At 44.1% G+C, this 21,240-nt stretch overlaps 1 protein-coding gene across 7 annotated transcripts in view; it reads left to right on the top strand.

Annotated features, from left to right (window-relative positions):
* Positions 1-21,240, top strand: part of trioa (trio Rho guanine nucleotide exchange factor a) — a 142,114-nt gene that overhangs the window by 84,698 nt on the left and 36,176 nt on the right. For all 7 annotated transcript variants that reach the window (XM_080735759.1, XM_080735760.1, XM_080735761.1 and 4 more), the window contains exons 18-34: positions 3,218-3,384; positions 4,688-4,807; positions 5,780-5,971; positions 9,066-9,215; positions 13,105-13,219; positions 13,526-13,641; positions 13,978-14,100; positions 14,183-14,377; positions 15,213-15,328; positions 17,407-17,473; positions 18,039-18,148; positions 18,361-18,430; positions 18,677-18,766; positions 18,968-19,060; positions 19,172-19,283; positions 19,753-19,943; positions 20,717-20,818. In XM_080735759.1, coding sequence (XP_080591885.1) covers positions 3,218-3,384; positions 4,688-4,807; positions 5,780-5,971; positions 9,066-9,215; positions 13,105-13,219; positions 13,526-13,641; positions 13,978-14,100; positions 14,183-14,377; positions 15,213-15,328; positions 17,407-17,473; positions 18,039-18,148; positions 18,361-18,430; positions 18,677-18,766; positions 18,968-19,060; positions 19,172-19,283; positions 19,753-19,943; positions 20,717-20,818 — 2,129 coding nt within the window. The remainder of the gene's footprint in view (positions 1-3,217; positions 3,385-4,687; positions 4,808-5,779; positions 5,972-9,065; positions 9,216-13,104; positions 13,220-13,525; positions 13,642-13,977; positions 14,101-14,182; positions 14,378-15,212; positions 15,329-17,406; positions 17,474-18,038; positions 18,149-18,360; positions 18,431-18,676; positions 18,767-18,967; positions 19,061-19,171; positions 19,284-19,752; positions 19,944-20,716; positions 20,819-21,240) is intronic.

Raw genomic sequence — 21,240 nt, forward strand, 5'->3', positions numbered from 1 at the left:
GAGAGAGAGAGAGAGAGAGAGAGAGAGAGAGAGGAGAAGCAGAGATAGGTAGAGAGACATAGAGAAAGGGCGGGAGAGCGAGTGGTCTCTGGAACCGCGGAGCCTTCACAATTTAGACCATATTATTTATATCTGTTTCACCTTAAACAGTAGGCTACATTACTCAATACAAAGGCCAAAGCCCAGTCTCGCCCTCCTACCCGAAAAAGTAGCGTTTTAGGCGGCATAAACGAACCATAAACTAACAACCAACATAGCCGCCATTACCTAACAGAAAGAGAGAGAGAGAGAGAGAGAGAGAGAGAGAGAAAGACACACACACACACACACACACACACACACAGCGAGAGAGAGAGCCAGAGAGAGAGAGAGAGAGAGAGAGAGAGAGAGAGAGAGAGAGGGAAAGCCGAGATAGATAGAGAGACATAGAGGGAAGACGATAGAGAGAGCAGGCTCCGTCCGAACCGCGACACGGAACACGTTAGACAAAGCCTAACAGAGAGAGATAAAACCCTCTAGACCTATATAGTAAGCAGCACAACGCTCAATAAGAGCAAAGAAAAGGAATACAATAATAACAAGAACAATGTCCATTATATTCAAACAAAAAAGACAGTGAATTATGCTTATAGCTTTAGCAGCCCTAAATCCTCTCTCCTTGCGGTAACCTAAATTAAAACGAGTAACACCCATCTGCTTACAGATCTTGTTAAAAAATAAAACAAATAAAATAGGTATTATGAAACGAAACACTTGAAAACACAACGTCAAGTCAGATGATGAGTCCAAAACAATAAGTAGGCTTACATTAACAACTCACCCTTTGGGGAGGAGGAGGAGGAGAGAGTGAGGAAAGAAAGACGCTGCGTAAAAGTCATCTCCAAAGTCCCAGCCAGCTTACCAACAGTCCATTAAAGGCAAAAGGATATCACATCGGCAGAATGTGTTTGAAAGCACGCGATCACGAAAGCAAAAGTGTCCCTGGTAAAAGTTAGTTCTCTGTAACTGTCGTCTCATCATCCTGCGTAGCTAGAGTCTCGTCCGCAGCACCTGGAGTCTTGAACTTATCCTTGCAAAAGGCCAGAGCTTCCTTGGGTGAGTTGAAAGTAGAAGTCGCCTCATCCACGGTTATCCAGAATTTGCTCGGGTGCCTTATTCCGTATTTAACCCCTTCCGCGGTGATGGAACGTAGGAATTCCTTTACTGGCCCGAAAGCTGCCCTTCTCTTTGATGTTTCAGCAGACCAGTCGGGGAAAATATACACCTTTTTGCCATTGTATGTCAGTTGGCCTGCTTTCCTGGAGAGCTGGAGTATGCGTTCCTTTACCCGGAAAAAATGGATCCTTGCCAGGAAAGCCCTTGGCTTATCAGAACGTGGATTGCCGGTCCGATGAGCACGATCCACCTCCGGGGGGGAGTCGGGAAACTCGTCGGGGAATGTTTTCTGCAAAAAAGACTGGATAAAGGCCACTGGGTCAGCCTTTTCTAGCCCAGGAGAGATCCCAATCACTCTTATGTTGTTCCTACGACTCCGGTCTTCTGCTATGACGAGCTTCTCCTCCAGATTAGCACATCTTCTCTCCAATTCAGTGATACACATCTGCAAACTGTCCATGGAGGAACCAAAGTTCTCAATGGCCTCCCCCTGTTCAGCCACGGTCGTGTTCAGCGTGGCGACTGCAGGACGCAGCTCCTTTCCGAAGTCATCAATCTTCTTCAGTAATTTCTTCTCCAAGCCAAGCATCATGGGTTGAATAAAACCATCCATAAACTCTTTCAGTGATTCCTTGAGGACCTCGCGCAGCATGCTCTTTGTAACCGGAGCGTCAGCGTCGCCCTGCATTGCGCCGGCCATGTTGTCGGCGTTTGCGGTCGGAGACCTGGTACTCCTCGACCTCGTGTTAATCGTATTCGGCATGAAACACGAAACAACTGCAAAAACAGACGCTCACCAGTGTTTTGGGCGTTTAAAGTCTCAAAAGAACTATAAAGGCAGTAAAAAATGGGCTTAAAAAATGTGAAAACTATGCACCTCCACAGAGCTCAACAAACGCGTCCTACTCGGTCGCCATCTTGTCGGAACTCGACTTGCACAAATGTTTACCATTAAAAAAAAAAAGAAAAAGAAGAAAAATAGCAGATCTACAAGCTCGCAGCGCGGCACTCAGTGCCGCGCTGTGAGCTTGTATATCTGCTATTTTTTAATAGTTAAAGCATAAAATAATGGATAAAGTGGTTCAAATCTAGATTCGTTCCAGGTCTAAACATGATAAACCTCCTCCTGGGCTCCTCCAGGATTCCTGTCGCCTGGTTAAGTGTCCCCTGAGCGATGCTGCTCCAAACACTGTTGACTCACTTCAGAGAAGTAATGTCCCCAAGGGCTGCCATTCCCAACCTGTGGGTCGAGAGGATGTTGCCAGTGGGCCCCGAATAGTTGGCAAAACACTTACGATTTTATTGATAATACAATGCACATAAAAATATTTTAAAAACATCCTGCCGACAGAATCCAGCTGGGCTGAATGTGGAAACAAAACTAAATGTATATCACGTCACTTTGAACGCCTGACCTGAACACAGTAGCCAAACTAGTTCGGCTAGTCAAAACATCTCGGAAGTGCTGAACACCTGAAATCAACTGAGACTGCCCACCCAAAGCTCTGAATGACGTCATATTGTACTGTAGCTTTGGGCCAGACAAACTGATTTAGCCTGTTCATGTGTAGCAGCATGCATTGTTTTGCTTCAACTGTGCTCTAGGGATGAGACGATATGAAGATTTCATGACATGATTATTGTGACCAAAACAAATGTGATTTACCATATTATCGCGATAATCTAAATATCCCCAACATCCATTATCCTGGGGGGGAACATTTGCCAAAAAATAGCAGAGCTTGTAGATTGGCTCTTTTTTGGCAAAGAGATTTGGTAGAGAGTAAAAAAAGACTGTATCAAGTACGTTATTTACAGGTCAATTTGACCAATTATAGAGTGTTTAAGTGGTACCAGATTTGCAGCTCTGCAAATAAAAGTTGAATTGATCCCAGTGCATGACAGAGGACAATGTCACGATAAATGAAATCTCTGCAATACGATAATAGTGATTAACGTCCCATCCCTAGTTCCTTACTGTGCTCCCACCTACAAAATGTATTTCAAATCAGACTCCTCAACTATCTTTCCCTCTTCCTCCTCCTCCTCTTCTCTGCAACAGGTGTGGAGCTGCTGTGCGACAGGGACGTGGACATGGCCACGCGCGTCCAAGACCTGCTGGAGTTCCTCCACGAGAAGCAGCAGGAGCTGGACCTGGCTGCAGAGCAGCACCGCAGGCACCTGGAGCAGTGCGTCCAGCTGAGACACCTCCAGGCTGAAGTCAAACAGGTAGGAGACACTCATGTGCACGTGTGTATACGTAGGCAGGAAGCATGCATGTGCGACACAATGCAACAAATGTTGCACCAACACGTTCGTCTGGGCCACCTTTAGGACGAGGATGAGGAGGTACATGCACACATTTTACACATACAACAGTACACATTCTTAGTACAGATAGTCTGCACCACCTTCAGGCTGAAAGAAAGAACTGCAGACAACGGTGGACAAGAATTTTTGAGTGCATGTTTAATGCACCTACATTACTGGTGTATTCAAACAATTGTGGTGTACTGGATTCACTAGTTCTCCTTTTTGAGCGGTGGTCACAACGCTCCTATACGTGGCTGTGTGTGTGGGTCTGTCTGTCTGTCTGCGTGTCTGTCTGTCTGTCTGTCTGTCTGTAGCCTGCAGTAACCTTTTCTGACCACACATGTTAAGGGAGGGGCGCTGTTGTTCAGGCCAGGCCAGACCAGGCACACACACGCACGCACACACACACACACACACACACACGCACACACACACACACACACACACACACACACACAGGGGGGGGGGGGGGGGGGGAGGGGGAACCACCGCTCAGTTCACACGGGTGTGATTTTAATTTGACAACCCATTTCCTACCGTATATGCGTCCCTGTTGCTGCGTTGCGTGATAGGGATTGTTCCTATCGCTGCGTTGTGTGATAGGCATTGCCTGCATGATTACACAAAATGTGGACCAATCACAGCTAATGTTTATTTTAAAACATACTGTAGTGCCACTATTCTCCATGTTTATGGTTACATCCTGTAAGTGGTCGCGATTTAACTAAGGCTGTCACAATTATTACATAATCGTCTAATCGCGATTATTTGACATAATCGCGATTATTTTTCATAATCGTCATAATCGTTGCCATGTTGAAAATTGTTCATATATTTGAAGAAAAAGTCAAGAATAGTGGAAATAGCAGATCTACAAGCTCACAACGCGTCGCGATGCGACGCGTTGTGAGCTTGTAGATCGGCTATTTCCACTATCAATGTTCTTTTTTAAGTATAAAGTTGTCAAATATGTCAGTAATTTCTTTGTATATTTAGGTTATGTGTCATATCTACCATGTGCAACTTAAAAGCCTAAAAGCCAAACAGAAATGTAATTGTCAACGACAAAATTACAATTAAATCGTTAATCGCAATTATTTGAGTGACAATTAATCGTCATGTAAAATGTCCTAATCGTGACAGATTTAACCTCATCCAGCAAAATGGTAACGTTTAACACGTTCTGATTCCTATCCGACTGTGTGTCTATGTACTGTAGGTGCTGGGTTGGATTCGCAACGGCGAGTCGATGCTGAATGCGGGTCTGATCACAGCCAGCTCGCTCCAGGAGGCTGAGCAGCTCCAGAGAGAGCACGAACAGTTCCAGCACGCCATCGAGGTGAGACCGTGTTTCTGTTCTCTGGGGTGCACACCCTGTGTAGTAGTGTGTATTGTGGCTTTTTGTTTCCCAATGGCTGCGGTTACGTGGATAATAGTTATTCATTCAAAATGAACTCATTCCGCACATAGAGATTCATACTCAACTGTTTACATGGAACCTGAATAAAAGTATACTGCGATTCAAACGGTATAGACCACCCATCCAGACTGGAATGAAAATTCATTCGGAATGGAATATTTCTGAGGTGTTTACATGAGCAATTTTATTCTAATAGGTGTGCAAGAGGACTTCTCTTCCTGGTTTTGAGTCGGAAAGGAAGGAGTAATGTGGCTTTAACTCGATGGCATCCATTTAACCCATTTAGGCCTATAATTATTGAATGCTTTAACCAGTGAAAAATAGCAGATATACAAGCTCACAGCACGGCACCGAGTGCCGCGCTGCGAGCTTGTAGATCTGCTATTTTTGAAAAAGTCGTGAAAACGTGTGCAAATCTTTGAATATATGTATTTTCAAAGCGAACGTTTGTAACTCAAATTTAGCTTCAGGGTGGTCCCTGGAACTAAATGTTTTGAGATGGGGGTCTGTGGCCAAATACATATCATTTTGGGGGTCCTTCACATTAAAAGGTTTGAGAACCACAGACATAGTAGTCTCTCTAGAATAGACTAACTGAGCTCCAGTTAAGTGAAAAGGAAATTTTCTTTGATGATGGCTGGCCAGATTGCTGACACATAGAAACATAGGTTTCAAAAAATCTTAGAAGGATTCAAAAAGACACTTATAGAATCGGGTCAAAATTCAAATTCTCACGACTTTTCAAAAATAGCAGATCTACAAGCTCACAGCGCGGCACTCGGTGCCGCGCTGTGAGCTTGTATATCTGCTGTTTTTCACTAGTTAAAGCATTCAATAATTCTAGGCCTAACCGTCTCCTGTCCTCCCCTGCCCCTCTCTCTATCCGCGTAGAAAACCCACCAGAGCGCTCTGCAGGTGCAGCAGAAGGCGGAGGCCCTGTTGCAGGCCAACCACTACGACATGGACCTGATCAGGGACTGCGCCGAGAGCGTGGCCTCGCACTGGCAGCAGCTCATGTTGAAGATGGAGGACCGCCTCAAGCTGGTCAACGCCTCCGTGGCCTTCTACAAGACTTCTGAACAGGTAGGCTCGTGGTCTCCTTACAACACTGGTTCTCAACCTTTTCAGACTACAAACCCCAAAATAATCAAATTTTATAGTTTATAGTTTACAGTTTAGGCATTTAGCAGACGCTTTTAATCCAAAGCGATTTACAATAAGCAGATAAAACATCACAATAATAAACAAGATAATATGTCAGTACATCAACAGCAATATAACAAATGCAAATGGATATCTATCTAGAAAAAACACAATATAATCAGTAAAGAAAAAAAGTTCTAAAAAACAAATGCTAACTAGCTTCATGTATGGTCATTGATTTTCAGTAGTGCTAAGGGTTTAGGTGGAGTCTGAAAAGGTGAGTCTTCAGTCCACGGCGAAAGCTAGCGAGTGAGTCCGTTGTTCTAAGTGCGACAGGGAGTTTATTCCACAACTTGGGGGCCAGGAATAAACCCCCCACCCTGACGGACACTAAGCTGAGGCATTACATTTTGTATAACACAATATACAGTATTGAGAAAATAGCAGATCTGCAGATCTACATGCTCGTTGTGAGCATGTAGATCGTCTATTTTCATCATTTCCGCCTCTAATATTTGATAATTTGGCCAATTTTTAAAAAGTCCTTAAATTGTCACTCTAGAAATGTGTAGATACCCTCTATATACACTTAAACTTTATGGTGGTTTGTTTACTATTGAGGGAGAAAACAATGTTTCACATTAAGCCAATCATCTTTGGACCCCCCAAAATAGTTTGGGGACCCCACCTGGGGGTCCCGACCCACAGGTTGAGAACCACTGACCTACAAGAAATATGAACAGGTAGGCTTGTGGTCTTAGGCTACAAGGCTTCTGACCTCTGAACAGTGTAGAGATTCACTGTGGTGAAAGCATATAGTCTAGAAATGTTGAGTATGGGTCCCCAGCATGTAAAAACCACCGGATGCTAACTTGTATATGTTGGGCGATTTTCATAATCAGCCGCTAGAGTTGGTGTCCCATCAACTTTACATTACAGGAAAAATAAGCAAAAAATTAATCTGCTTCAAGTAGCATATGAGGGGTCTAACTAGGGGTATTTCATGATTCTGAATCCATTGCAAGCATCCGTTTTGCATGAAAAATATTCCTTGGGCTAAAACGGACCCCAGAAACATGTGAAAAGTGATGACTCGGCACTTTTTGAAATACCCCTAGTTAGACCCCTCATATGCTACTTAAAGCAGATTAATTTTTTGCTTATTTTTCCTGTAATGTAAAGTTAATGGGACACCAACTCTAGCGGCTGATTATGAAAATTGCCCAACATATACAAGTTAGCATCCGGTGGTTTTTACATGCTGGGGACCCATACTCAACATTTCTAACATAAAACTTTAGGGTACTCAAAATGTCCGGGTCTACAATGGGGCTCTATGGGCTGGCTACTAGACTAATATGTTTCATCATCCTTTGGCTCCTCTCCTCTTCAGTCCTCTCCATCGGGTGCTATATTCTTACTTGTAACAACATCACATTTTTAAGGCAGTAGCGCCGACAGAGTCTGCTCTTGAGAGATTACCTACCAAACAGAATTGTACAAAATACTGTTATGTGACAAAGCTTTTGGGTTGCACAAGAAAGAATGGGAACAATCCCAAGCGGGAGCTAACAGGAATTGGCACAAGATACAGTTCTAGTTACAGTTTTTGTTTCCACAGAAATAAGAGAAAACAGTTATGGTTGTTGTAGTGACAACAACGCTGTGGCTGAATCCAATTTGGAGGACCTCCCAGCTCCCTTAGTACACTGGCCTGTGGCCAAGAAGGCTATCCCGCAGACCGGACCATCCATTCGTTTTTTTGGCCTACTCCACATGTTGTTTATTTTGATATATTGTTTTGACCGACATTATTCAGAGTCACACTTAGCCCAGTTCTCTAAAAAATGCTCTAATATTTTCTTGTATATATTCTTATTTCTTAGTCCCTCGAGCTCCTGTTGCATTTTTGAGCAGTGCTCCTGCAAGGAGCTAAGCTTCAACACCTGGCTTTGGCCAAAGTTTGTTGTAAGCCCAGGGTCACATTGCACCCAACATCTATGCACGCCGTACACGAAGCATGGCCTACATTTGGCCTACATCTTTGCACAAAGCGCTCAAAGTTTGTTGTACGCCCAGGGTCACACTGGCAAAGCTTTGCTTAATGAAATTAACTAGGCCTAGAATTATTGAATGCTTTAACCAGTGAAAAATAGCAGATATACAAGCTCACAGCGCGGCACCGAGTGCCGCGCTGCGAGCTTGTAGATCTGCTATTTTTGAAAAAGTCGTGAAAATGTGTGCAAACACTGGGTGGTATTCTTTTAAATATATTTTTTATATTCTGACCAAATGATGATGAGAACTTGGACCTCGTTGTTGCGCCGGCTGCTACAGTATGTCACAATGCTAGTGTTCCATGAGGAGAGAGGCTGTAGCTCACATAAGCCTACATTATCTGCCACTGAGAGAGACACAAAATGAAACATGCAGATTGCGAGACACCCCAGTAGCTGTTGGGACGGTGCATTGATCACACAACGGTAATGGAACTTCCCAAGTTGGATTCCTGGAGGAGCCCGGTGTTGTGTGTCCCTCTCACTCTCTGCCCTGGACTTCCTGTCTCTTCCTGGTCCTGCCTAAATAAAGAAGAAAGGAAAAACAATCTCTTTAAGACTGCAGAATTGACCCATTGTCAGTCTTCTGACTCGACTCCCTGTCCCTGACCAGCCAACCGGAAGGTTCCTTACGCCTTGTTCCGCCCTAGTTCCTCCTGCTTTTGGCTGTTTTATGCAGAGTTTGCAAAATAATTGAAAAGTATCCAGTTTTCGGGGGCAAACATCACGTTATGCTCAGTCAATATTACTGCACCTGAGATGTTCCTTTTTACTGAGGTCAGGTTTTAAACACAACAAACAAACAAACACATCTTTTCAATGGTAGGGGATGAAGATGGAGGAACGGCAATGTACAGTATGCACATGAACTGGGGCGGGACTTGACACAAGATCAATTGAGGTTGGGTTAACTTAAAATTAATACGTCGACTTGCATTGTGGGTGACGTAGTCTACTCTGTGTGTGTTCTCCTGAAGGTGTGCAGTGTGCTGGAAAGCCTGGAGCAGGAGTATAAGAGGGAGGAGGACTGGTGCGGCGGAGCGGACAAACTGGGACCCAACTGTGAGACGGACCACGTCACCCCCATGATCAGCAAACACCTGGAGCAGAAGGAGGCCTTCCTCAAGGTACGAATACTAATAATAAGGCTATAACACCAAAAAGTCATGGGAACTTGTTTCCATTGTGGTCCTGTGTATTCAACAACATTGCATAAAAATGTAACACAATATAATACCAGTAAGACTCCCTAATCGGGAAGGCCAAAAGTTTGTTTTACCAATTATCAAGACATACGGGCAGTTGACAGTTTGCCATGGTTACTCATTGAAGTTGAATCTCCGTATATGGAGATAACCTACGCATCACACTAAGTCTGACCTCACCAGCCCATATTTGGGCATGAGCAACTTATGTCTCCATATATGGAGATATGATGACATCACACAGTCCTCAGCCGATGATGTGGCGTGATGTCATACAATACACAAACGAGCCCTACAGTATAAAGGGGCAATTCTTGCCAGGAAAGAAGCATTTCTTCGACTCAGACCTTATCGCCAGGGTTGGCTTATAGCAGCTGTCGGTAGGACCATATATGGATTCTGTTAGTGTGGATCTCCTAACAGGGCATCATCTGGGATACAATCCCTTTTATGCCCATATATGGAGATCCCTAACAGAATCCCTTTCATGCCCATATATGGAGATCCCTAACAGAATCCCTTTTATGCCCATATATGGAGATCCCTAACAGCATCCCTTTTATGCCCATATATGGAGATCACTAACAGCTAACAGAATCCCTTTTATGCCCATATATGGAGATCCCTAACAGAATCCCTTTTATGCCCATATATGGAGATCCCTAACAGAATCCCTTTTATGCCCATATATGGAGATCCCTAACAGAATCCCTTTTATGCCCATATATGGAGATCCCTAACAGAATCCCTTTTATGCCCATATATGGAGATCCCTAACAGAATCCCTTGTATGCCCATATATGGAGATCCCTAACAGAATCCCTTTTATGCCCATATATGGAGATCCCTAACAGAATCCCTTTTATGCCCATATATTATGGAGAAATCCCTGCTCTGAGTATCTGACATCAGTGTGATGTCACCTGTTTATGCCCATATATGGAGATCCCTGCTCTGCGTATCTGGTTGCTATGGTAAACAGTTGGTTGCTAGGGTAAAAAAAACATGGTTGCTATGGTAAACAGTTGGTTGCTAGGGTAAACAGTTGGTTGCTAGGGTAAAACCATGGTTGCTAAGGTGGTTGCTAACGTACACTAACAGACCAGCAACAACAGACTGTTGCCACAGCAACGTACACAAAGGTTTGTGTACACATGTGGTGTGATGTCATACTGGGCAAAGGTGTGACGTGTGACGGACGGACGGCCGGTGGAGGTTTTCATAGTAAACTGCTCCCTGACGGTCGCAATAATACATGTCACCAGTAAGACTCCCTAATCGGGAGATAAGCGACCGTTGGTCGCTTATCTCCACAATCTGTCGGTAGATAATGCCGGTCTTATATCCCTTTTATGCCCATATATGGAGATCCCTAACAGAATCCCTTTTATGCCCATATATGGAGATCCCTAACAGAATCCCTTTTATGCCCATATATGGAGATCCCTAACAGAATCCCTTTTATGCCCATATATGGAGATCCCTAACAGAATCCCTTTTATGCCCATATAATGGTTGCTATGGTAAACAGTTTGACTCAGCTATAACCATATTAGCCTGGTTAATAAACCAGACTGCACAACACCACCCCCTGTTGGTAGTGGACACGCAGTGAGGAATAAGTATGAGCAACACCAGGCTATAACCATATAAGGCTTATACAGTATTGTTATGGCTGAGTCATGGTGACATCATGTCAAAGAGGTCCGCCCACCACCCGCAAACAAATCAGTCAGCTCCATATATGGGTACAAAAGGGGGCATGCCCATATATAGGCATATACTGATGACATCAGGGATCTCCATATATGGGCATAAAAGAGACAAGAACCGACATATACAGAGATCTCCATATGGGCATAAAAGGCACAACGACAGTCAGCTCCATATATATGGGCACAAAAGGGGGCATGCCCAATGCCCATATATGGGCATATATACTGTTGACATCAGGGATCTCCATATATGGGCATAAAAGGGACAAGAAAAATGGAGATACAAGGTTTCTGCTTGACAGGATAAAGATATAATGAACCCAGTTACCCCATGAGCTTGTGATGTCACAGAGTGATGTCAGAGCACGTCATCATCAGTGACCACACTTGTTTGATCCACATTTGTTTACAGAGGGTCGTCATGGTTTCTCAATATGTTTGAGAGAGCCCTGGTTGTTATGGTTACCACTGCTGCATGGACTCCATATTTGGGTACAGCTGACCTCGCCATACCACTAAATATGGGCATAATGATGACATCATCAGGGGACTATATAACCGCCCGCTTGCAAACATACACTCATAAGATCAAGTACCTTACTAGGGTAAAAAAACATGGTTGCTATGGTAAACAGTTGGTTGCTAGGGTAAACAGTTCGTTGTGGACTCTGTGATGTCAGAGTGATGCGGTGATATGAGCAGGGCAAAAGTGTGACGTCACACGTGTCACGTCACACGTGTGACTCAGGGACGGACGGCCGGTGGAGGTTTTGATACTAAACTGCGACCTTACGGTCGCAATCAACAAACACTATACTGTACAATGTACAGTACATGTACGAAATGGAGATGTAAAAATTGCATTTACCTCCCCTTGTCGTCTCCTGATGTTTTTTCAGGTCAATTTAAAATTAAACCAGTGTTAAACATCCTTTAATGGATGGTGTCAGGGCATTCCACATTTTGGTGGCAGAGTAGTGAATGACAATTTTCCCATGTTTGTCCTAAATCCAGGTTGTACCAGATGGGAGCGTGTCAATATTCCATCGTAGCATTTGTTCGTCCCATTAGTTCGACGCTGGTGAATGCTAACCTGGTGAAATGTTAACCTGCCGTCACTGGTGAATGTTAATCACTATCTAAACCTAACCCTAACCTCAGTAAAACTATGCCTAACCCTAACCCTTAGTCGAACTAATGACACGTAGAAATTTCGAGCCTAACCCGTACCAGATCATGGTTGCTCAATTCTCAATTTAGGCATTTAGCAGACTCTCTTGTCCAGAGCCACTTACAAATAAACAAGTTAATCTCCTTAGCACTTTGGAGAAGGATTGTGCCTTTGTCGATCTTAAATACCAATCCCATTGATATTTGAGACATCCCGAAATGGCAAAGTGTGTTGGAATTAGGTGGGTCATGGGCTTAAGGCAGAGAAGTAGTCCTACAGTATCAGTCTGTTATTCTTCAAATGGTCACTCAAATACTCGCTTATGGGAGAACTCCCATTATCGAATAACCGGGGTTATGTTCATAACCTATAGTTTTGGGAGGTCTGAAGCTTAGTTTTTAGTGACACTGAGATGTTGGCATTGAATGAGGGCTTCAGTCACAGTTTTGAGTGCACTTTTCTTGACACTTTTGTTGACATTATTTAGCCCGGTTAGCTCAGTCGGTAGAGCTCTCGCCTTTGTACCGCAAGGTCATGGGTTCGATTCCGGGCACCGCCAACTCAGCGTATGAGTAGCACGGCTTGGCAAGTTGTGCGGCAAGTACTGGGAGCTGATGTGGCGCTCCACCTCAGCAGTCCATCTCCCAGGGGTCTAGCGCATTGTAACGGGGACAGACTCCCGCGTGTTACCGGCTGATACCGACAACAAGCCACTCCCGACCTACTTGTTGTTGACAAAAGAGGAAATTCTGCCCAAAATCTTTTCTTGATCACCCATCAGTTTGTTGTCAAAAATACAGCCCAAATAGGTAACCTCTTCTTTGCTTGAGATTACTTTATCGTCAAATCGTCAACTGACCTTCAAATCAGTTGCAATCTAAACTGTGTGTGTGTGTGTGTGTGTGTGTGTGTGTGTGTCTGTCAGGCCTGTACTCTTGCCAGAAGAAATGCAGATGTCTTCCTCAAGTACATGCACAGGAACAGCGTCAACATGCCGGGCATGCTGAGCCACGTCAAAGCTCCTGAACAGCAGGTCAAGAGTGAGTATCAGCCACAGCAGGCTTTTGAATACTTAAGCATTTATAAATGGCAAGTAACTACAGTATGCTATACTTTGACTAGGGTTGAATATGTTGTCCACCACTGGCATTCAGTCACTTGCAAACAAGCAAGCTTTTGTTTTTGAAAAAGTCTTACAGTACGTAGTTTTGGTGTTTTTTACAGCATGGAAGCAACAGAACTCTAAAGAAAGCGAGAATGGAACATGTTATCGTTGCCATTTTGGCCATTATGTGTGCACAGTGTGTGTTCTAAATGTTATTTTCATTTGTTCCTGTTGTGTTTAGACATTCTGAATGAGCTCCTGCAGAGAGAGAACCGTGTTCTCCACTTCTGGACCATGAGGAAACGACGCCTGGACCAATGTCAGCAGTATGTGGTGTTTGAACGCAGTGCCAAACAGGTACACACACGCACATACATGCACACACGCACACACACATACAACGTACACACTTTATAACCCACGTTTGATTTTATACTTACATCATACTATGGTGTCCCGCACTGTTAATAACTGATCTACAAGCTCACAATGCTTCGGTTATTTTTGGTTGTAGGACACTGTCGTACGACAGGCTATAAATAAGACGTTATACTGTACACTCACTCACATATACGTACACGATTGCTTAGTCATTCTCTCGCTCATACCTACTATCTCGCACTCTTGTCCTGTTGTCTTTGTCCTGTTAATGCAATGGTGTCTGTGTTTCTGTGCGTGTGTGCGTGTGCTCAGGCCCTGGAGTGGATCCATGACACTGGGGAGTTCTACCTGTCCACACACACCTCCACCGGCTCCAGCATCCATCACACACAGGAGCTGCTCAAAGAGCACGAAGACTTCCACATCACGGCCAAGGTCGGTCTCAAAACCCCTCCACACATTCTCTCCTTTCCGATCAAACCCTGTTTCACGCTTCCTTTCTCTCTCTGTCTCTCAGCAAACCAAAGAGCGCGTGAAGCTGCTGATCCAGCTGGCTGATGGCTTCTGTGACAAGGGCCACAGTCACGCCGTGGAGATCAAGAAGTGGGTGACGGCGGTGGACAAGCGCTACCGAGACTTCTCCCTGCGCATGGACAAGTACCGGTCCAGTCTGGAGAAGGCCCTGGGCATCTCCTCAGACTCCAACAAGGCTGTGAGTGTACTAGAGAGAGAGAGAGTGTGGGTGTATTAGGGGTGGGTGATATGGTGATAAATATCATTGAGACGATACAATGTCTCCATGATATGCCTTTTCAGAGATATTGTATATTACGTGATACAATGAGGGAGCCTTATAACTAAATCCTGTTGAATTGTTAATACAGAGATTCATTGCAGAATTCATTTAACCCATTTAGACCTGCTGCTACCTATACGTTGTATTACCCTTAAGGCCGGCTGCTACGTCTGTGTCACATCAGTATTTGCTATACATATAGCAACATAATTTATTTTACATTTTTGGAATAAGAAATTGAAGGTTTTCAGAAACCTTAGGTTAGGTTTTAGAAGGCGTTTTCAGAATCGGCCTCAGGTCTAAATGGGTTAAACCTGCATTTTTGTCTAAATCAGTCTTTCACAAACCTTAAAATGTCAAGGTCTCTGACCGTATACAAATGAAAAGGGGTCCATTTGGTTTCATTTGTATACTGTCAGAGTTACATACTTGTAAGGATCAATTTAGACCTCCCAAAAGGGTCCCAGAGACTCCCTGGACCCCACATTGAGGACCACTGGTCTGTTACTCCTGTTTCTTTTACTTTTTCTTACCGTGTACTGTAGGTGGTTGTCCTGTTAAGTTAACTTGAAAATAACCATAAAAAACCAACATGAAAAAGAATCGTGATAAGATCGCGTATCGTGATACAGCTTGGGAAAATATTGTGATATTGTATTTTCCCATATCGCCCACCCATTGGGTGCATTTGTGTTTGGGTTCAGTGGATGCAGAATGCATTCTCATGTCTCCATGTCTGCGTCTCTCTCAGAGTAAGGACCTACAGCTGGACATCATCCCGGCCACTGCCCCCGGGTCAGAGGTCAAGCTACGCGACGCCGCTCATGAACTCAACGAGGAGAAGCGCAAGTCAGCCCGCAGGAAGGAGTACGTACATACTGTATACTTCCTCACAGCTAAATGTTTCTCAACCTACAGCAGGGGTCTTCAACGTTTTCAGGCCAAGGCCCCCCTAGCTGAGAGGGAGGTAAAGCAGGGACCCCCACTACATAGTGTATACATTTGTGTTTGCAGATTAAAATTGTTCATAGATTTCTTAGACAGCTTCGACTTGTTTGACAGCACTGTCATCATGTTGGAGTAATGTGTATTTAACCACTTGAACCGTCAAATACTTTAGTCTGCTATTCTTTTCCCTCTACAAACCTCTTTGCCAAAAATAGCCGATCTACAAGCTTACAACGCCTCGCAGCGCGAGGTGTTGTAAGCTTGTAGAGCTGCTATTTTCAAATGGCCGAAATGTATGTATATAGGGCTGAAGTGGTTTTACTGGCGCCACTGTACGATGAACGTGAACAAATCATTTCAACTGATCATTGCCGTGAACATGAACAAAACTGAAACTGAAACGAACGGTTTTGCCCACCACTAATACCAGTAAGACTCCCTAATCGGGAGATAAGCGACCATAGGTCGCTTATCTCCACAAATAGGGCAAAAATTTGTTTTTCCAAAATCTTCCTGATCCATGTTGATGAGATGAGTGTAGACATGCTGTGTAGTGATTTTCGTGATTTTAGGGCAAAATCTGTAGGAGCAGTGTCCAAAAATGTGTTTGTAAAAATCGGCCTGAAGGTGGCGCTATATGGGACAGATCCATGTTGATGGGATGAGTGTAGACATACTGTGTAGCGATTTGCGTGATTTTAGGGCAAAAACTGTAGGAGCAGTGTCCAAAAATGTGTTTTAAAAATCGGCCTGAAGGTGGCGCTAGAAGAGGGCCATGTGACAAATGAGGGGTGGGGTCTCCGCGTTGCCTTGGCGGACGAATAGGTACTGGCCCCGGCTCTCCCGGACGCTCCTAGCCCGAGTTACGGCATTTTATGTGAGCTGCAGTGGAGGGGGTCCTCCACTGGGGGCGTCACCACTTTTGCATCCGTTCTGGAGCACCAGGAGTCGGTGGTCCCCGGGAATTCCCCGTGAGCAGGCCCGTTGGGGTGGTCATTTGGTAATTTTTGCACATTTGGTCATTTTTTACATATGGGGGTCGTCCTTGGAGGTTGTAGTTTGGCAGGCAAGGAGTGTGTGTGCAAAATCTGGCATGGATCGGGTCAACGGTTGCGGAGATATGAGCAGGGAAAAAGTGTGACGTGTGACCACATTTGGTCATTTTTTACATCTGGGGGTCCCCCAGGGACCTGGGGGTCCCTGGGGCTGCGGGGGTCCTTGGAGGTTGTAGTTTGACAGTCAAGGAGTGTGTGTGCAAAATTTGGCATGGATGGGGGCAACGGTTGTGGAGATATGAGCAGGGCAAAAGTGTGACGGACTGACTGACCCACAGACAGCCGGTGGAGGTTTTGGTAGTAAATGCGACCTGACGGTCGCAATGAACGTACTGTATGCAGTCCACAGGGGGAGGGGGAAGCAGACTGTGTCTTAATATTATATGTGAAACACAAATCATACACATGGTGTCTTCATAATTCATGTCTGGTTTATGAATGACCATGTTTCATGGCCCAAAAGTCTTTCATTATTTATCAGTGTAAATGGAGGGAGCAGACAGACTGTAAGGGAGCTACTGGCACAGACATAAATCACATTGTGCAGTGGGATGTTGAATGAGACGGCTATGACAATCTATTCTATTCGTCATGGTGCGTTAGTGATGTGTGGCTGAAAAAGCAGATCCACATCCGCTTGTAGATCGGCCATTTAATTTTTTTTAATGTTTTCCTATAATGACATGATGTAATTTGGATTGCATATTATTTAAAAAGGTTCAATGATTACCCGGTATCCGAATAGTTTCTATATAGATTATTATTTTGACAGTATATTGTTTTACATTGTCTTGGTTTACCTCCTAGTTTCTTGAGGCACCGCACCGTCTCTCTGCATTTGATGTATTTTGATTAACTTGCTTATTGCAATCTGGCATGGCAAAAATAGGGACGCCTATAGGTTGAAAGTGGTTAACAGTGAGTGTGTTTCTGTGTTCCTAGGTTCATCATGGCGGAGCTGATTCAGACAGAGAAAACCTACGTGCGTGACCTGCGGGAGTGCATGGATGTAAGTACAGCCTCAAGTGTTCATGACTTGCACCAGCAGAGTGCACGTTAGGTGTTTCTGTCACTGTTTGTGTATCAAATACTTTGTATCAAATACCCGTAGCCAATCAGGGACCAGCATTCCTGGTGGCGTCAACATCAACAGCCAATGAGGGACCAGCATTTTTTGTGTATCAAATACTGTGTATCAAACATTGGGGATTGGCATATAAAGTCTCAATTTGGAGAAAAGGGCAAAAAGAGACAGTTATACAGCAGTAATCGGATATGTTTGCCAAACCGTTTCACAACAGCGGAGTGTGAATAATATGCAAGTGCACAAGATTAATTAAAACGCCTGTGCGGTCCCATTAAAACTCAGTCATTTCCAAATGTCAGCGTTATAAATTAATTCATGGTTGGTCGGGTGAGTTTTTGCTCCTAAAACAATTGTCAAATGACGCTACAAAAAACATTAATTATCTGAAGGTCGGAGGATTATCATGGGATGGTTAATATTATCACATATGATCATATGATATTGCCTTTAGTAATACAATCTTTGTTGCATTCTTGCCTCCTTTCAGACGTACCTATGGGAGATGACCAGTGGAGTGGAGGAGATTCCTCCAGGGATCATCAACAAAGAGCACATCATCTTTGGAAACATGCAGGATCTCTATGAGTTTCACCATAAGTAAGCCCTGAAGCCCAACTTATACGCTGTAAAACCACGGTGTTGTTTGCCTAATGTGTTACTTTCTTATTTAATCTTGATGCCAACATAATTTGTTTTCTTTTTTCTTTTTCTTTTTTCTATTAAATTAAAATAATCCAAAGAGCTGTTTATTTCTTAATGCGCTGACCTTTTGTCTCATCTGTTTCTCTGTTGTTTTGTTCTATCAACAGCATCTTTCTGAAAGAGCTGGAGAAATATGAGCAGTTACCAGAGGATGTGGGGCATTGCTTTGTGACGTGGGTAAGTGTTGTTAACTAAGAGCAGTTTTCAACTACCCATCCCAACGGTTTGTTTTTTGTTTTTGTCTTCTGGCCCTATCTCAGGATAGAGAGAAAAACCCTCTGATTTCTGAGATATAAAGGTAGATAGATTCTTGGATAAATCTACGGAGAAACGGGAGACTTTTTTATTTTTGTTCCTGCAGATCCGCACACCCATTAATTGTCATAGCGAGACGATTGATAAGCCTATCTCTCTATTCTGTAGGCTGACAAGTTCCAGATGTACGTGAACTACTGTAAGAACAAACCAGACTCCACCCAGCTCATCCTAGAGCACGCTGGACCCTACTTTGACGTGAGTAAATGTTTTAGTGTCAGGTACTTATGGACAACTCAGAGATACTGTATATCTTGCAGTGTTATGAAAAGTTGTCCCCTGCCCCTGCAAATATGGCGGTGACATTGAAGTGCAACAATGGCCAATGCAGCATCTACATACTGTACGTTATGTCTATGGTCACAGAACTTTGTGTGTCTTCTTCATCCACGTTAACAGGAAATTCAACAGAGGCACCGACTGGCCAACTCCATTTCATCGTATCTGATCAAGCCAGTGCAGAGAATCACCAAGTACCAGCTCCTGCTAAAGGTAAACGCATTGTACAAGGACACCACAGCACACACAGTCTGGTCTCTCTGTGGACGTTGTCCCCATGGTTCTTGTTGTCATGGTTTCTGGTTGTGTGCGCATGTACTGTAGGAGCTATTGACGTGCTGTGAGGAGGGGAAGGGAGAGATCAAGGACGGGCTGGAGGTGATGCTCAGCGTTCCCAAGAGAGCCAATGACGCCATGCATCTGTCCATGCTGGAAGGTGAGCCGCCGGCACGCACACACGTGGACGTCCGCGGGCACGCACGCACGCATGCACACCACAGTGAAAGAAAGTAACGCTTTAGGCACTTTAGGTTGTTGTGATCTTCACAGATGTAACTTTCTGGTCAAAATATATAATTTATGTCCAATCATTTCATGTCAGGTTATAGATATACAGTTCTTTACGTATACACTTCCTCAACATTAGCATCAAGCAATACCTCGGTCCATATGTTTGGCAGACTAACAGACTGTTGATACTTCTCTATAGTCCCACCTCTGCTTCACTCCTCTTGGATATTGGAGCTTTGAGATGACATTGATAAGTGGATCTAAATCCCCTATTTAGGGTCTCTTGAGCCCTAAAATCAGTATTTTTTTAAAAACCGGGTCCTTGTGAGCGACATCCATGTGTTTTGGTATTGGTTTAGTCAAATCCTCTCCATCCCCTTCCCCATGGTCCCCAGGGTTCGACGAGAACATTGAATCCCAGGGGGAGCTGATTCTACAGGAGTCCTTCCAGGTGTGGGACCCCAAGACTCTGATCCGCAAGGGCAGAGAGCGCCACCTCTTCCTCTTTGAGATGTCGCTAGTCTTCAGCAAGGAGGTCAAAGATTCCAATGGCAGGAGCAAGTACATTTACAAGAGCAAACTGTTTGTAAGTCCTGAAAAGTATTTTTTTTTGTATGCTTTAAAAGATGGTCAAGAATAATAATTTATAAATGTAAAGTTCATGTGCACCGTAGCTGTCTTTAATTTGATCAAACTAGGGCTGGGCGATTATGGACAAAATCAAAGGTCATGATATTTTTATACCAAATACCTCTATCGATATTGAGGCGAGGATATCGTATTGTGACCATAATATCAAATGATCAAAAACGGCATTGTTAGCTTGTGAAAAAACGAGGAAAGACAGGACAACACTTGCATCATCTTACAATAAATTCCGGGGTAGGCTGGTCCCCGACTAGACGCTCGACCGCCCAAAGGGCATCACGTACGCCATATGAGTCAGCTGACTCATGGGCACAAAAGGGACACAGTCAGAGGCACAGACAGATACAGAGATCTCCATATACGGGCATAAAAGGGACACAGACAGACAGATACAGAGATCTCCATATACAGTATGGGCATAAAATGGACGCAGACAGACATATATCTCATATATGGGCATAAATGGACACAGGCAAACAGATGTTCAAAACGGGTCCTATGACAACAGGTATAATGGACATTCATTCCCTATTTACATCGTTCCCGAGTAGGCCGGTCCCCGACTAGCCGCTCGGCCGCTCGAAGGGCAATAATTATGACAATAAAATGACAATAAATACGACTACAAGTCCTGTCGATGCCGAGTCTCCCGCAATTGCTGATGACGGCATCACATAACCATACCCTCTGCCCCTCTTCTCTGTCCATCAGACATCAGAGTTGGGGGTCACGGAGCACGTTGAGGGAGACCCCTGTAAGTTTGCTCTCTGGGTGGGACGCACGCCAACCTCGGACAACAAGATTGTGCTCAAGGTGAGTTTCTCTTTCCACGTCACATTCCTTCTAAGCTTCCTTCTTTTCCTTTTTCCTCTTCCTTTCCTCCTGCTGTCTCTTCTAGGGGCTGCAACTACCTATGATTTCCCTAGCGAATATTCTATCAATTACTATTTCTAATAATTGAATAATCTTAAACGTGCTTTTTTTTGTAAAATTCAATCAATGAATTGACGAAACAATGTATTCTTTTATAGTTGAATTAATTAGATATTCAGATTAAAAGCACTTAAAGACATATTTTCTACTTAGGGCCTGTAGATCTGCTACCTTTTTTTATAATAAAAAAAAGTCCACTCCCCTCAAACTCCTCTCAATTCCATTAACTGTTGCATAGCCTGGGCTCGCTTCCAATTTCGGGCTTTTGATCTGGTCGGGAGCGGATGGCTTCCTACGTCATT

This window comes from Nannobrachium achirus (assembly GCF_963921795.1).
Source record: "Nannobrachium achirus genome assembly, chromosome: 10".
Classification (NCBI taxonomy): domain Eukaryota; kingdom Metazoa; phylum Chordata; class Actinopteri; order Myctophiformes; family Myctophidae; genus Nannobrachium; species Nannobrachium achirus.